The sequence below is a fragment of the Morone saxatilis genome, unplaced genomic scaffold, assembly GCF_004916995.1.
Source record: "Morone saxatilis isolate NCDOM2014 unplaced genomic scaffold, NCSU_SB_2.0 Contig5, whole genome shotgun sequence".
Classification (NCBI taxonomy): domain Eukaryota; kingdom Metazoa; phylum Chordata; class Actinopteri; family Moronidae; genus Morone; species Morone saxatilis.
The window spans coordinates 11,872,774-11,890,184 of NW_023340095.1; the positions used below are offsets into that span (position 1 = coordinate 11,872,774).

General features: G+C 40.4%; 1 protein-coding gene across 1 annotated transcript in view; it reads right to left on the reverse strand.

Annotated features, from left to right (window-relative positions):
- The window catches only part of igf2bp2a (insulin-like growth factor 2 mRNA binding protein 2a), a gene marked incomplete at its 5' end in the record, with an annotated part of 45,041 nt that overhangs the window by 17,082 nt on the left and 10,548 nt on the right, over positions 1-17,411 (reverse strand). Inside the window, 1 exon segment of the mRNA XM_035676882.1 lies at positions 1,278-1,326. Within this exon segment, the coding sequence (XP_035532775.1) occupies positions 1,278-1,326 (49 nt within the window).

Consider the following 17,411-nt stretch of genomic DNA (forward strand, 5'->3'; position numbering starts at 1 on the left):
ACACACACACACACAGAGGTCTGGTATGTTCAAGTAACAATGCGGCACATGGAAGTGAACCGTATTTAAAATCCCATTGACATTTGTAATAAATTAGAATAATAAATTTACACAGTTGATTGCCAGTGATTTGGACGCAGTAACACATTTCATAGCAACAGATTTACACAAATTTAAGATTTTACGACCAAGAGATTCTATAAGCCTGTAATGGTGAAACCTGGTTTAGTTAATGAGTTTGAAACTAGCTAGTAGTTAATAAGAACTTCTGAAAGACTTTATACTCAAACATATAAACAATAGCTGGTGTGAACCAATCCTGGTAAAGGCTTTTTAAATGTACGATCTGTAATACAAAAAATGATTGACAGGTGTTTAAATACACGAACAAAACACAAACGATACTTGAATAATTTATGTTTTCTGATGCTGTTAAAAGGTGGTTTACATTTATGATCAGAGAAATACACAAGGTCATAGTCAAACTACGTACACTAAATACTAAATGACAGAGTGGGGTTTGAAGTTTACATTAAATCCACAACTGCCATCTTTGTTATTCACTGATAAAGACCAAAAAAGTAAATTGGTAGCTGTTTAAAATTCTACTCAAGTAGAGTATCAGAGTGTACTAGTTACTTTCAACCAGTGCAAAGATTATTATTCAATTATTATTAATTAATGGTTACAAGAGGACGACAGAAAAAAATATGTGAATAAGTAGATGACCACTTGATCAACAAATGAGCAACCTTTGTTTTGGTTTGGACCTTTGTTTGCCAGGCCGTTTTGAAAAAGTAAAAGAAAAATGATCTAGCAAAGTTTTGTATCGGTCAAACAAACAGATATTCTCCATTAATGTTCATATTTTCAAATTTCTTAATAGTCTGAGAAGTTTTGTGAGTTTTCTCGGAGCATGCAGACAACCTATTGATCAGGCAAATTGGGTTGGCAGGCATATGACACACACACACACACACACACACACACAGAAAAACAAATTGGACCCTAGCAAGTATACAGATGTTGACACACAGACACAGTGTCATCCACACAGTAACAAACACTCACACAGATATAAGCACAGATACAGACATAAACACACGCACACAAATACCTAAGTCGACAGAGAACAGCAGTATAAAAGCTGGTGACTCATTGTCGGGAGGCTGGTTTATGTGCTACCTGGTGCTTCAACTGGGCATCACACACACACGCACACACACACACACACACACACACACATAGACACACGCATACACAGACAAACAACTGACCTCCCACTGTAGATGAGGGGGAATGTTCCGGATCTGGATCTTCCGACTCCTGCAGAGATGAGAGACACAGACGGAGTGGATTTAACAGACCTGAACCACACACTCACATACACACACAAACAGTTACAGTCATCTGTTGCTGTTTACAGAAACTTCTACGCATTCGGCGCATCAACAGCTGAGAAGCGAAGGCGTTTTGGTGACGAGGGCAGAAATGCAGAGTCAGAGCTGTATTGTGTGTAATCTTAGCGTCATCTTAACTTTCAATAACTCCCACAGCTCATTAGACAGTATCACAAATCAAAGACTGTCGTGAATGTAGGTGTGTAGGTGAGGACATTTATTAGACAGCAGCTACTGACTCTCAGTCACACCCTCCTACGAGTGCTATTCTTACTACTCACACTGTGAGATGTGGAAGCGACACAAAAGACATAAAAAGATATATTTTTAATGAAAACAAAAATGGTGACACATAATTTGATAAATCCAAACCATTGTGATTAGAGATTATCAGAAAAAAAAACAGAGCAATTTGTGTCATTCATAATTTAACAATAAACAGGCTTCTTTGGGATTGTTGAGGCCTAAAAGGCCTCGAGCCTTTTTAAAACATTGCAATGCATGTTTAAGCAAAAATAGTTGCATTTTTTTGTGTCATTCATTAAAAATCAACTTGTTCCAATGACAATAAAATCGCTAGTAGTTTTGTGATGTATGGTTTAGTGTCTTGTGTGGGAGATTGCTGTGACTGGTGATTGTTTAAAAGTTTAGAACAAAGGAAAGAAAGAACAAAAATGTATTCATTTATTCACTCACAATGTAAACAACGTCACATTAATTAAAATTTGTATCTGTATTTTTTTGTTGCTTGTCCACCTGGCAGCTGTTTGCACCTGTTTGATTTGTAATTACCAACAAAGATGATAAAACCCTGAGACTTTGAACAAGCTTTGTACAACCACATCTTTTAGTTCTTTTTTAATCAGAATATTTCAGTCAGAGAGGACAGAAAGATAAACGTAAAAATGTACAAATGTCCAGAGCTTCCACACAACCATCTACTCTCCAACAAGCGTGTCAGCTGAAATAGCAAAGCCACACAAACCGCCCGGTGACCACAAGCTGTTAACAACTACATTAACATGAGAGAGTCCAGCTCCGCAATGAGAGCTGCTGATCTAAAAAGCTGAAAGGAATACGCATTTTCAGCACACAATTAGGAGGCATTACAGGAGCGGGAGTGGAAGACGGAAGCATGGACGTGAAGTGGAGGAGGAAAGGTAACAAGAAGAGATAATGAGAGGTGGATTTGAGCTCAGGAGGATTCTCCACAGGGGAAACACAGTTCCCCGTCTAGGTTTTTGCATCTTTCTCTCCCAATGCGTTTGGGTGCAAAACACCGCAGGTCAGAATTTCCTGTCAGCAGCGAGGAGAGGACGAGAGGACTGAGCTGGCAGCTGGACATGAATGAATGACTCTTTCTGATTGTGCTGCTCGAGGGAGAAAAAAAAAGAAGAGGAGAAACACAGCGTCACACCAGTTTGGGACAGCCCTCTCCTCTCCTCTCTACATCCATGTGAACTTCATATCTTCAAATTAAAATATTGAGGTTTTACAGTCACATGTAAATGACATTCATATTATTCTACTAACTTTAACGATTCTGTGAACGTATATTCCTAAGTAAAACAGGAAAAATTAGTTCAGTCTGGTTTTTCCTCTGTCATGAACGTCCTCCTACAGAAACGAACAGCGGACAAGAACCAGAAAAAAACAAAAAACGGACAATTCCCAGCGTGTCCTACCACACAGTGGCCTGCAAGCTTTCTGTCACTGTCGGTGGTTTAAAGAGTGTCTCGATGAAAGATCTCTCTTGGCAACGGGTATCCAAACAAGGGTAAACCGATTAAAAAAATCAGTCTGTACCACTAAAACACATCACCTTTTTCAACGTAGTAAACAACCTCCTGCCATCCGAAAGCAGCCAATAGCAGAAAAGTGTTTAAGGCCAACTCCAAAACCTCAAAACAGCCCCAAACGCTGGCATCCCTGAGCTGCCGAATATGGAAACTAAAAGCTCCTTTCATTCGGCGTCGTCTGCTTAAATAGCCTGTGAATTCTGAGGGCCCGGTTCTCTATTGTGTTTGTGTTAATTGATTTGTCAACTGTAACCTTGATGTAATGTTAGACTGTATGGTGCTGACCTGCAGCACAGTAACACCACCCTCTGCACTGTTTAAAGTTAATAAGCACATTAGTGGATCCGCTGTCAGGATGAACGGAGTTTGGTGTAAACTGTTGGCTTTCTTTATCAATATTGTTCCACTGTCTTTACGTCGCCTCAACACATGGCTCCCTTTCAAGCAATACTCCTGTTTATTCATTTTCTTGTCTTGTAGCTTGCACATGTTTTAAAGGCCACTTGCTTGTCTGTCATATTGAAGTATGCAGAGGAAGCTCCCCGAATGGACATCTCTTGGAAAAAGTGACAGCGCCTCCCGACAGTTCTTCAAGGTCTCATTTTCAGCATGCCTGTGGCCGCTAGCTAACCATAAGATCACTGCTTTCTGTCTGTCTCCAGGGTAGGGAGAGGCCCGCGATACATACCACCATGCAACATATACTATTGTCTGTCTACAACATTTATGTTTTGCTACAACATCAGCTGCATGCCCTTTAGGTCATATGTGTGCTTTAAAATCAGGGCATGAGCCAGCGGTGTTGTATATATCATCTAATATCTATTTGTTTGCATTCAAGGTGAACCCAGCGGCCTTCCAGAGCTCCTCCTTTCCCAAAGTCCAAACTGAACTGAAGTAGAAGAAACAGACTGAAGTCAATGGTTACTTAATGTTTGTTGAATGTAACCATGCTGTCTGCTGTTGGTTTGGAGCGGCCTGCCAAGAGAAAAAAAGAAAGCCTCTCAATTTCGGCCTTTAAATATCTGAGGGTGGCCATGTTCATTTGAAAAGCTAATATTTACTGCACCCACCTGCACGAGGTAAGAAACCGTATCTGCGCACATGCGTGCAAACTAATACACACATGCATGCGGAGCAGTCGGAGGAATTTTAACCTCTGAGAGGGCAGGCGGACAGCGGGGTGAGAAAGAGGGTATTCACCCTTCGCCAGGAGTTTGCAGTGTTCCTAAAGATGAACATCTGATCATCAAAGTCAAACGCTACGTTGTGTTAAAAAACTGTTTTTTTCTAACCTTCTGAGATCACTTGGTTGTAACTAAGTTTAAGGAATACAAGTACAACAATTAGTAATTAATGCTATTCAACAGACAACTGATCAGTAACTATTGTGATAACTAATTAATTGCTGCAAAAGGGACATGTCATAGTTTCAGTTTCTCAAATGTGAGAATTTGTTGCTTCTCTTGGTTTTTAAATTATAAAGCAAACTGAAATTCATAGTTCAAATTGTTGGTCAAACAAAACAAGTCACATTTGCTGACATTACTTTAGGCTCAGGGGCCTTTTCTCACTATTTTCTAATGTTTTACAGATAAAACAATTCATCAATGAATTAAGAAAATTAACAGCAGATTGATCGTTATTTGCAGCCTTAATAAGGACCAATTCCCTCCCCATGTGCACTTCTGGAGCAACATTTTATTTTTGTTTCTTTGAATATTTTCTCATAACGTAAAACAGAGAAAAAAAAGAGTTTTGAATAATTTCCACATCAGCTCCAACTGGACTCCACAAAACATGAGTCACAGGGCTGCATGTGGACAGAGCTGACTGAATAAAGAGCATGTGTCTGTCAGTACAGAGGCGGAGAAGTCTTTGAAATGAAACTCTCTATGGTAGAGGCAAAAGAAAAGTGGTGGGACAAGATGTCAACAACTGGAGCAGCCTGGGTAAAAATTCCACCACAAATGATAGACATAAAATTAACACAAAACATCAACACAGTCTGAAATATAGGATGCATTTGAGAAATATTGTGAGGTTTTGTGATTTATTACTGATTAATTCTAGAGATATGAATACAAACTACCACATATTATATATATATTATAATAGAAATGTCCAGCAGCATAAGATGTATTGTATTTTTTACTAAAATAAAAGTATGCAACTAAAATTCCTCTATTCAAAACTTATGAAGTAAAAGTGCAGAATTATTGGGAACAAAATGTACTTTGAGTATCAAAGTAAAAGTATGCAAAATGGCCCCAATACCTTAATATTATATAACTGGAATATTATTATTGGTTCATACATAAACAGCCTTTTAATCTATAACAATTATATCGTTTATTATAGTTTATAAACTGTATGTATATATATATATATATATATATTTATATATATATATGATCAGCCACATTATGACCACCTGGGCACCCTGACTGCTCTGTGATACACTGTGTGTTCTGACACCTTTCTATCAGAACCAGCATGAACTTTTTCTGCAGTCTGTTGGATCGGATTTCCAGCCTTCACTCCCCACATGCATCAATGAGCCTTGATGACCCTGTCCACTTTTGATAGATACTGACCACTGCAGACCGGGAACACCCCACAAGAGCTGCAGTCGTCTAGCCATCACAATTTGACCCCGTGTCAAATTCACTCAAATCCTCACGCTGCCTATTTTTCCAGCTTCTGACACATCAACTTTGAGGACAAAATATTCTCTTGCTGCCTGATATAACCCACCCACTGACAGGTGCAATGATAACATATACATAAAACATGTATGTGTATATATAGACTTAGTTACTTTCAACCACAACTTAAGCCGTGTGATGACACCTGAGCCAGTTCCATTCACTGAAGAAGACCATGGTATAAAAGCTCCGGAAGGCATTGATAATTATGATTTTGTGACATATATGGTTCCCAAATGTCAAGAATTACTTTCCATGCTCAAACATAAGACATTTTTAAAGGTTTTCTTTTTCATATAATGTAAGAGATTTGCTGTTAAATTAAATAAAGCACTAAAAGGTGTGTGTGCAGATTAATAACATATAAGTTACGTATGCAGGTAAAATACAGTATAAAGTGTAGGAGAGAAGAACATTTTTCTATCTATGTTCCTAGACAACACACGTGACACTGACAAATCTCTCACATGTTCAGTCAGTTTGAACAAGACATAATGGTTATTCAATTAGTCATGAAGCTGATGTACTTTGTTATTAAAAAGCCCTCTGAAAAATCTGAGTCACCCATGTCATTAAGAACAGTAACACAAAAAGTCACAGGGTGTTTTTTTTCTTTTAGAGTTCCTTGAATGGACACAAAAAAAAACCTTTTTTCTTTTTTTTAAAAGAAACTCACAGAAGTGAATGATTAAACATTTCCTTCTCCGTTCAAGGATTCTGTCTAATGAGGCCTTTTAAAAGCCTTGTTTACCTTTCCCTCCCTGCTCTGTGCGGATGCCCGTGCTGTCAGAGACAGCTCACAAGGCACGCTGCTCTGTGCCCAGCGGGGAGGCTCTCTCCGGACGAATAAAAAGACATCCCAAATAGCCTTTCAGTCCACCGGGCCTGTCTGGAGTAAACCGCCTCACACAACTCCCACAAACACAGTAACCTCTACTAGACACTTACATACTTACATACTCACACTTAATTTTTTCTACATGAAAAATTCACCTGATTGATAAAGTTTTTTTTTTCCTCCCCTGTCATTTCCCTCCCTGCTGTGTCCATTTGGCTGTCAGCGACTTCACCCACTGATTCTTAGCGTAAACTGTATATACTGCCTTGCCACTGTTTCACAACACACGCACATATTTGCTGCTTAATGCTTAAACAGATTATTAATTCCATTGTATAAAATAGTGAGCAATATTACTGGATCAGTCTTACGCCAGAGAAACAGGAATGTTTATTTCTCTGGCTGACAAAACACTTTGTTCCCGCCGAAAACCTGACGACACAATAGACGCAGGAATTTCAGAAACAGTCCCATTAAAGACTTCATATTGCGCTGAAGGTAATTGATGACTTTCAAAATGAAAGATGATCTGGCCTTCGTCTCAGCCATACCATGCAGATAAAATAGGAAATGAAAACCTCTGCGGTCATAAATCACACTGGAGGCGTATGTGATTATGCACCTATTACATGATCATATTACAAATCCAATGATATATACTGTCTTAGCCACACTAATGTGTCTGTGTCTTTTATGTGTAGTACTCAGACATTTCAGTGCTGAGTGCAGCATAATGTGATCATCAGATAATCGGCTACATTTACAGCTACATGTGCATGTATGTGCGCTCCTGTTGCTCTCACATCATCGGTATTGTAAAGACTGTAAAGCTCTAAGCTGACAAATACGTCAGCGCTGCTCTTATTACTTTACATTTTACTGCGAGGAGCGTTCATAAGCGGCCTAATTTATGCCCAGTCTAGATGTGAAACAGCACCGTATTATATGGGTCAGTTTGGGTGGGTTGGTCGAATAGTCTGGTGGTCCTTACACACCAACCACAGACTCATCTAATCTGAATTAACCCAATTTCTAGCTTTGACCCTTAAGCTCTTAAGCGCCTAAAGGTCCTGAAATCTCAGAGAGGAAGCAACAAGTCAACAATATCCAAGAGACCCTACTGTGTGGAAGATGTCCCTCGGCTCCTCTTTTCAAACTGTGGCGGTGCTCCCACTGTGTCCCACTCTCTGTTGCTGGATTAAGACAGAGCTCAGGCCATTTCTGTGTAGTGCTCCTAAGCACTACTCTAAGGCCCATCCAATTGTTGTGGAGCAGAGATAACAGGATTTGTATGAGAGAAGTGTCTATGCATTATTGTCCTTCAGCCACAAAGATTTGTTACCATTTGTCCTCCAGAAGGACAAACAAACCCTGAAGCAGTTCTTCAGTTTACATGTTACTGTTAATTGTATGTAAAGGCATGTTACATATTTCCAATAATTTCCTATAACTTTTCCAGAAAGAACTACATCTTTATCATGGAGGAGAAATAAAGGCAGTGTTCAATATCTGATTAGTTCACTTTAAAAATGAATTGCAAGCATAAAATAGAAAATGAAAGCCAGGCTAGAAAACACTTCAACATAAAGCAATATTCCCAATAATAAATGGATAATGAATGGACATTTACTTGGGTTTCAATTGAGATCTTCTTTCAAGGACATCCCTTTTCTCCCTCTAATTAATACTGTTGAGGACAGATGCTTCAGATGGGCAATGAGAGCAGTGAGAGCGAAACAAAGGAACAATGTTATGTGCCGTAAATCCAAAACGATGAACTGAAAGACGCTCTGTAGAGAACGCAATGATAGTTCTTCACTACAAGCGACACCTTTCACATGCGTGTAGTCATTTGATCCACTGCTGAATGTTAAAAATACTGATTATAGCAGCTTTAACTAAATTAATCATAATCTTCCTAATCACTGTAACAATGGGTGTCACAACCTAGAAACAGTGATCGTCTGTTCCTGAGGGCAAAGCAAAAGCTTCAGAGACAGTTTGTGGTTAAATTGCTCAGCTCTTGCCTGATGAGTTGTAGTGATATGTCTGTAAAAAAAAAAAAAGAGGACAGTCCTTGGTTCATCTAAAAGAATATACTGTATTTAAATGGCCAAAGTAATAATAATTGTTAATGGTGACAGTTTGTGTCACATTCAGTTTCATTAAATCCTTTTATTCCTCCAGGCATTCATTTGTATTCATCAGAAAAAGTAAGAAAACAAGCATTGTATCTGCCCCCCCTCCATTGTTCCCTAACCACATATTTTTCACACTGATACTGCGGAGTGAACAAAGCTGCTGCTCCACGGTGCTGCTAACCATCTCATCTCAGTGTGCAGCGCTCAGGTGCCTGCTTCTGCTTTCCCTCCCAGCCCTCGCTGGGTGAGAGCTCATCAGAATTCAGCAGGCTTACCTGCCTGCCTGTTTTTCCTCACGCATTAGTTTTCGCTGTGGCACAGAGGCAGGGGAGGCACAGGCCGAGAGGCAGGCAGGTAGACACATGCAGCTCTAAGGGAAGCCACAGCGTTTCCTGTTGACGTCTGCCTGCTCCTCGCTGTCGACACTCGCACAGCTGCTTAATAGAAAGATGTAAATAAGGAAAGACTGCATGTTGTCTCCTCATCCATTACATGTGGCACAAAGTTCACTGGCAAAGTCTATTGGCACACAGGTAAACTTCAAGTAGATTAATATCTTCTATCGAATGACAAGGAATGATTCAGTGTCACATGATAAGGATAATTACAAATGACTCAATAGATTTTCAATGACTCAGGTGAAGCAAGTCATTCATGTTTGAGAACCATGCAGCGGGAGACGGCCTACAGCAGCATAATGTTAACTCAGACTATCACCTGTTCCCATAGAAGCATTTTCCGGAGCGTGTTTCATTTTCACTACACGCTCAAAGCATGCATGTGTGCAGATTGCGTAATAAAAAATGAGGAAACACAATTGCGTGTAACTATTTTCAATAAGATAAGGCACATGCAGACGTTGGCTCGGAGTGTCCAAAGCTATTTGCATACTGTCGCAGATATAAAATTATTTTCAGTTCTCAGGTGTAATCACCACAAATTAATTTTCAGTCAGTACTAAAATGCCACCGGGCGCCCAGCTGACACAAAACAAATTTTCTCCCTCCATGCACACTAAGCCAATGAAATTAGTATTTTGAAATGTTCTGCTGTTATCGCTGTGGCATAATGCATTTCTATTTAAATAAAAAACTGTTTGCTCCAACACAGCATCTGAGACCCTCATACGGCTCAGAACACGCATTCACATATTTTAAATCAAATCTGGACATTTATATTTGGTGCAAAACACATTCTTACAGAGGCGTGAAGGGAGCTCTGAATAACAAGTCAGAACTTTACTGGAGAAGAGTCTGATGCTACTACCTGGACAATGAAGCATTACTGCTGACCAGAGGAAAAAATCTTTTCAAGATTAAATGTCACTTAAACATCTAAGGAACTTCTGAATGGGGAAACTCTATCAGTGGATAGAGTTACACCTGTACACTGACTTGGTCCCATATATTCAGGATATTTCGATCCCAGTCAGATATTTGTCAAGTTAAAATATTTTTAAAAAGATGCATTTTGAAATATATAAAGATACTCTAAATTAAACATTATTAAAAATTACATTCACACCAGTCTAACTAATGGACACCAGAGTGTGTGTGTGAGCGTGCTGGAGGTTTCATGTTTCCATATCAAACTTATGAAAGTTGCATATCGGATTGTGATTGGTTTCCAAACTAGTTATGAAGTCACAAAATCATTCTCATATGTTAACTCAGCGTTAAGGTGAGAACAGAGAAACTTTCCCCCTTCAACAGATGAATGTGAAAAAGCGTTCTAGTGTCCAACTCATCCTGCACAGCGAAGCTCAAACATGGAAATGACGCAACAAATTTACATTTTGAGTGGAGGGTGACTTAAAAATCAGTACACACACACACATACACCAATAAGACCATCCAACAGCCTTCAAACACCCACAACCTCAACACAACCTAACCACATAACAACTCATTTGATGGACAGGGGATATTATGTGCAGTTGTGTGCAGAGGTAACTTCTGCTAAACATGCGAAAGGCAGCGAGCATTCAATCAGCAGCAATTACAACATTTACATTTTAATTTATTGCTGCTAGAACCACTTCCCTTAGCCACTGAGCCACACGCGTCAGACAAATAAACACAAAGATGATTCAAGAGGACTTGCAGAGTCATGTGCCACGCTGTTCTGTCCTGTCCTGCGCACATCAAACGCCTGCCTGGCTCCTCCACACTGCTGCTTCAGTAACTGAGGACTCCTCTGAGTCCCCGCCACAAAGCACGTAGTCAGCACTGTCACTGACAGGCACACAGCGAGCTTACAGGGACACAACTGACACGCAATCACACACACAGACATAGACACACATGCATCTAACACAAGCTAATGTATAGCCAACTGGTGTGCCCACTCTTCTCTACATGCACACGCTAATGTACTTTCAGTGTCTCTCTCTCTCTCTCGCACACACACACCTCAGCGCTAAGAGCTACTGACAGGTGGATATCAGCTCATACTGCGGTGGTGCAGTGTGGATCCGCTGTTAGCTGCTCCTCATGGCTGCTTCTGTTGCTTTATGTTGAGTTGTGCAGCTTGTTCCTTAGGTCTCATCCTTTAATCTGCCGACCATAAGGTATTATACTGTGGCTGGAAGGATGAGCCCGCCTGCCATAGGTGGAGGTCCCGGCAGAGTTAACCTGGATCAATACCGCACGCACCACTCAACATTACGCAAGCCCTCAAACCGTTTCCCTTGCTTTCCTCTCTGTCTCGTCTACAGCCTGTCTCTCATCGCCCCTCACTCTACCCGTCTAACTACTCCCTCCAGCTCCCTCTGGAGAGCAAGCTTTACTTGTTCTCTCACACACACACACACACACACACACTACCTCTTCTCTCTCCCCTCCCCCTGTCTGTAGGGAAGTTCCTAACAGAGAGCGAGAACATGTACAGTAACTAGCAGGAGGCGAGTGAAGATTCATCCTCTGAGAAACAGAAACACTGATGAGTCTGGTCAATAAGCAGCGTATTTCAAAAAAACACCCCTGCCAGTCACAGCTGCTGTCACTGAGGAGTCCTCGCTCTCCAAACAGCGGCAGAACAAAGCTTTGGGAAACAGCGAAACACACGCTGCGTTTCTCAAACACAGGGTCGAGACCCAGTGCCGGGCCGGGGGACGCTGCCTGACACACGCATGTGTTTAATTAAAGCCTGTGTGTTTGCTCTGTTTGTTTTTGATCACGGTGCGTCTTACAAAAGGATTCAGTTAATTTTAAAGGATATGAAAAATGTCACTCTTCTTTTATGTGTGTGCTTTTAAATTGATTGTTACCTGTTTATGTTTACGTGTCTTTATTTATAAATTTATTTTAATCTCAACCAGACTTTTATTTGGTTAAATAAAGGGAAGATTTAATGGAAATGATGCTTGCAACGCCTGAATTTTAATCAAACGTTATCAATTTAAGTATTTATTTAAATGGCATGAATATTAAGTAAGTATTTGGTATCTTATAGTGGAAACTAGTTAATTAATTGATTAATCAATTGTTTTAAATAATTTTTCAAGCAAATAAATTGGTGGTTCCAGTTTCTCAAATATGAAGATTTGCTATTTTTGTTTTTATGTTACTGTAAATTTAATATTTTAGGTTTTTTTTGTTGATAGTCAAACAAAAGAATCTGAAGACCTCCGCTTGGGCTCTGGGAACTTGAAATCGTAATTATTCAGTATGCACCAAATAATTCATCAATTATTCAAGAAAATAATCAGCAGCAGATAAATTGATCATTAAAATATGTATTTAAATGCTTCAGCACTCTACTTTTAATAAAGAGTCCTGATGGTTAAGATTAATGACTATGAAAAGCAATAAAATATAACCACAAATTACCAGTGATATATTTATCTATAAATATTTTAATTGCACTATATTGAGCTTTACATAAAATAACTTAAACATCACAAAGAATTAAAAATAAACATGCATGTAAAGGAAAAAAGAACCAGGGATAGATAAGAACAGATACAGAGATTAAATGATTTGCAGACTAGCAATTTTACACAAGTGAGTGAAGTGTAGTAAAGTAAATAAAGTGCGGTAACCCCCGATAAGCCATCAAGAGATTAACAAGGCGGTGGGATTATCTATCTAGGACGCACTTGTGCGGGTTGGGGGGACAGTACAAACAGGTTAAAACTGCATCAATAGGCAGGTCTGGGCAGTAGAGAGGCGGTATTATATTTAATGTCAGAGGGAGAGAGTGGAGGGGAGCAAAAACAGCTCATTGCCATCACTGTTCTCCTTACCGTCGCCTGTAAAGGAGCAGTTTCTAACATTCACGGGTATCCGGCTCTACAATGGGTGGAGTCAAATGAATAAGGGCCTCTAATATATTAATTAAATAGTGCTCCTCCCAAAACCTTAGATCATCTTGTATCACGTGACTCACAAGTGGCTGAAGTGGCATTATCCCTGTCAGACTTTAATCCTGCAGCTAAAATGGCTCCAAATCCTGACCTACTCTCTGAAATGAGGCAGGGGGCTTGAAAAGAAGAGATGGTTTGGATTCAGAGCTACGTGTGTGTGTGTGTGTTTCAAAAAGGAGAGGGAATGGGAAACGGTTGATTTGGATAAGGAGGGTGGTGGAGCTGGAGTTTGGAGGATGCCTGTATGCAGTGTGGGAATGTAATATGTAGACTAATTCAATTATCGGAGACGCTCACAGGGTGTCAGCCCTGATCAATATGCGATAAATACTTGAGTAAATATCCTGAGTTGACATCGATATCTCAAGTTAGGAAGCCTGAGTTCCACAGCAGAGGGGAGCGGGTGGGAATACCGCTTGTGTGGGCAGCATTTAAAGTGAGACCAAGAAGGCGAGAGAGAATTATTGGTGATTGTGGAAAAAAAGCCTTAGGGAACGGTTTGCTGTTGGTACCTCTTATATATGTGACTATAAGGCACTCAATAGTACCAAAACGTCTGCCAAGCCGGGGCAATTCTTCAGCTCGCAAAAGCTGCAGCCTCCGTAACGTTTTATGTTTGTTTATTGTTTGATTTTCTGAAAAAAATCCTACAGTATGTGAATGCAACAGCAGACAAACACAGTAGTTAGCTGGCAAAAAAAAACAAAAAACGTCAGCGTGTAAATCTCAAATTCTAGAGTACAATTTTCTGAAGGACAAACAGAAATGATAAAATAACCATCTGAGGCTCAGTATCGACGGATTAATAATAACGAGTGTCTGATTTGCTAGACAGGATGTTCAAGGGAGCAGTCCACTAATTTAACAACTATTTCCAGCCCTACTCAGGCTTACGACTCTCCTCCACACAGAAACACCAAAACAAATCTGCAAGCATTTACAGGCTTTCATCATTCCTGGCAGAAAACATACGAGGCTGCCCCCCCCCTTTACCAAACTCCCTGTCTAGGTTGAAGGGGCTATTAGGAGTGAGGGCTGACCTGAAAACCTGGCTGCTCATTCTTTAAGACAGCCACAACAACTGCTCTGAAAAGCACTGAGTCAGTGTGAAGGCCTGGCAGACCTGAGCAATTCCCAAACACAAAACGGTAATAAGATCGTTCGTCACCATCTGACCGCATCGTAGAAAAGGTTAGCATTTGCAGTGGTAAAAAAAAAAGACCAGTGTCATGAAAAGTAAATCAGAGCTGGGTTTGGTCTGGTGGCATTTCTGTTATTTGCACTGATGTTTGATCAAATCAGAGCCCATCTGTGTGTGTGTGTACGTGTGTGGGATACGGCAGCTTTGATGATGTGCGGTGATGGGGAGGAAGAAGCGATACTGTAAATGCTCTACAAATGCCCGAGGTGGCCGTGCATCCATCAAAGGCTGCAACAACTACACTTGATGAAAGAAAGAACAAACACAAGTCCTGTCAAATTAGACTTTTCTTTAAGTGCAAACATATTTGATGCATCATCTTCGGCGGCTCCACATCTATACCACTGTCTCTTTGACATCAAACTCGCCTTTGAAGCCTGTCATTCTATATCTCTGTAATTTATTCTCCCGCAACGTCAAGCGACCGGAAACTGGGCTGCCTGGAGTCACTCCTCACACCACTTAAAACAAAACCATCTTAGCAACCATCTCTGAAATGAACTGTTGCCTCCCGCTCGGGGAATGGCAGGAACACAGAGAGACTGTACAAACACACACACACACACGCAATGACATGGACACATGCACACACAGACGTCTACTGTTGTCGAAGAATTCCACTAGTGGTAACCACAACTCTACTAAGAATAAACTGCCTGTTTCTGTTACACTATCTGATAGGGCGGCTCACATTCAGCTTACAGTACATAACATAGAGTTGTACACTATTTACACCCGCTCATGCTAACACATAGCCCGGCTTCGTTCTGCACTGCCACGCTGTGCCAGGGGGAGCAGTGACATTGTGAGCTGGAGGGAGGCAGTGAGAGACAATGCACGCAATCTAGGTGGTACGCATGACATGGTACGCTGACACAAAACATGCACAAAGGGAAGAAAGAGGAGGAGGAGGAGGGTGGAGGGAAGGAAGACAAGCAGCAAATGGTGCAGTGGAAAGAGAGTGTGACTCTGTGGTGAACAGCTGCGTCTTGTGGAATTCACCACTAATGAAAATGAAAATCACCTGAACGTGCACAGAATGAGGGTGCCGGTGTTCAGGAAACGTAGGGGCGGGGAAAAAAGAGCAGTTTTGGTCTTACTATGCGTAACAGGCAACCCATTAACTTTTGCAACCCTCCAACAAGAATTCATGCATGGCTGCTTCAGCATCAAATATTTACTATCCTGGTGAGCTGAAGATGCCCGTGTTTTAGCCGTTAAGGTTTTTTTTTTTTTTTTTTTTTACAAGATCGTGCTCTGCTATGGGGGCACTCTTCAATTTTAATTGGATTTGTGTCAGCGTGTGCTTCATTTAACCTGACAGGGACTGACAATTCATCAATCAGTGTCATAATGTTGTTTGCATGTGTGAGACAGAGGTGCTGCTTTGCTGGCTGGGCAAGAAGCATTTTGGCAACTGCTGGAGAGAAGATACAAGTTAAAGACATATGCCCTAAAAATCATTCGGCTGGTATCATAGCAAGTTGCACTTCCTTTTTTCAGTTTTATACATGGTGGTTTTACTCATAAAAAGAGAGCGTGTTGAAAATGGGAACATAATAGCTTTTAAAACCTCAGGACTGTGATAGAACATCTCATGTACAGTAGAGCAGTGCTACTGCACCCGTGGGAAACCCTGACTGTTTAGTGAGACACACACAGATTGAACACTTCATGATAAAATATTCTGGTCCTCCGGGGAAATATTAAACCAAGGGTCACCAAGACAACAACTATTTACAAACAGTTTTTTTTCATATTCTGCACACAGCCCCTGTGTGCGTGACTCCCTGCAGCGGCCTTATGAATAAATGCCACCTGACGTTCGGTGTGATCAAATCAAAAGGACCCTGCAACTCTCTTCTTCTCTTTCTGCCTTTCTATTGCACTCTCACACATACATGCTCTGTCTTTCTCTCACACTGCGACTGACTGGGTATTGGCATGTGCTGGGTCACTTGGCAGGGAGGCAGATGGAGCCGTCCTACTCTCTAGCACCTGCCTGGCCCACATTACCCTACACATCTCTGAGCTCAGCAAATGATAGTCAGGATCAAGCACAGCTGCGTAACACAACAGCCTTCATGGCATATGACAATTGCCAAATACTAAACACTACTTCTGATGAAACTAAAGACATGAATGGTTGCCACCGGTGAATTAAAAAACATTTTAAAAAAGATAAATTTTCCAATTCACAAGATGACCTAAAATCATTAAAGGAATAGTTCAAAATGTATACACTTATTTGCTTTCTTGCCAAGAGTTAGATGAGAAGATCGATACCACTTTAATGTCTGTGCACTAAATACGAAGCTACAGCCAGCAGCCGGTTCAGCTAGGAGACTAGAAAAGAGATACCCTGTCTGTATCTAAAGGTATCATGTTAGCTTAGCTTTACGCTAAGCTAAACTAACCAGTTACTGGTTGTAGCTCATATTTAATAGACACACAATTAGCCCTGGGGCCAGATCATACCCAAAAGACCCATTTCATATTATATAATTTAAGGTTACATCCAGTCTGGAAGTAAATGTTTTAAATTATTCCATGTTGATTTTCTACCAGTCTTCTTTTTTTAGATTTAGATTTAATGAGATTTATTTAATTGCTCAAAAAAGAAAACACACAAAGGCAGAACCACAAACAAGAGAAAAGAAGCAAATTGAGATTTAAAAAACCCCTTAGAGGCTTTTTAGAAGAAATCTCACCTCAATAAACATTATAAGCAAAACAAGGTTGCAATCATTAACACTTTAAAATATGACCAACAGACGTCTGATTTATTTCTGTGTCTGACACCTAACATGAAAATGTCTGTCTTTAAAACTAAAAAAGAAGTTGTTGAGGAGGACAGACAGTTTTAAGACGGAAAGGAGTTTAATGTGACTGCTTTCTGTCTCCAGCAACACAATCTCAACCAACATCACCCTACTGTGCTTAAGTGTCCCCTGTTGG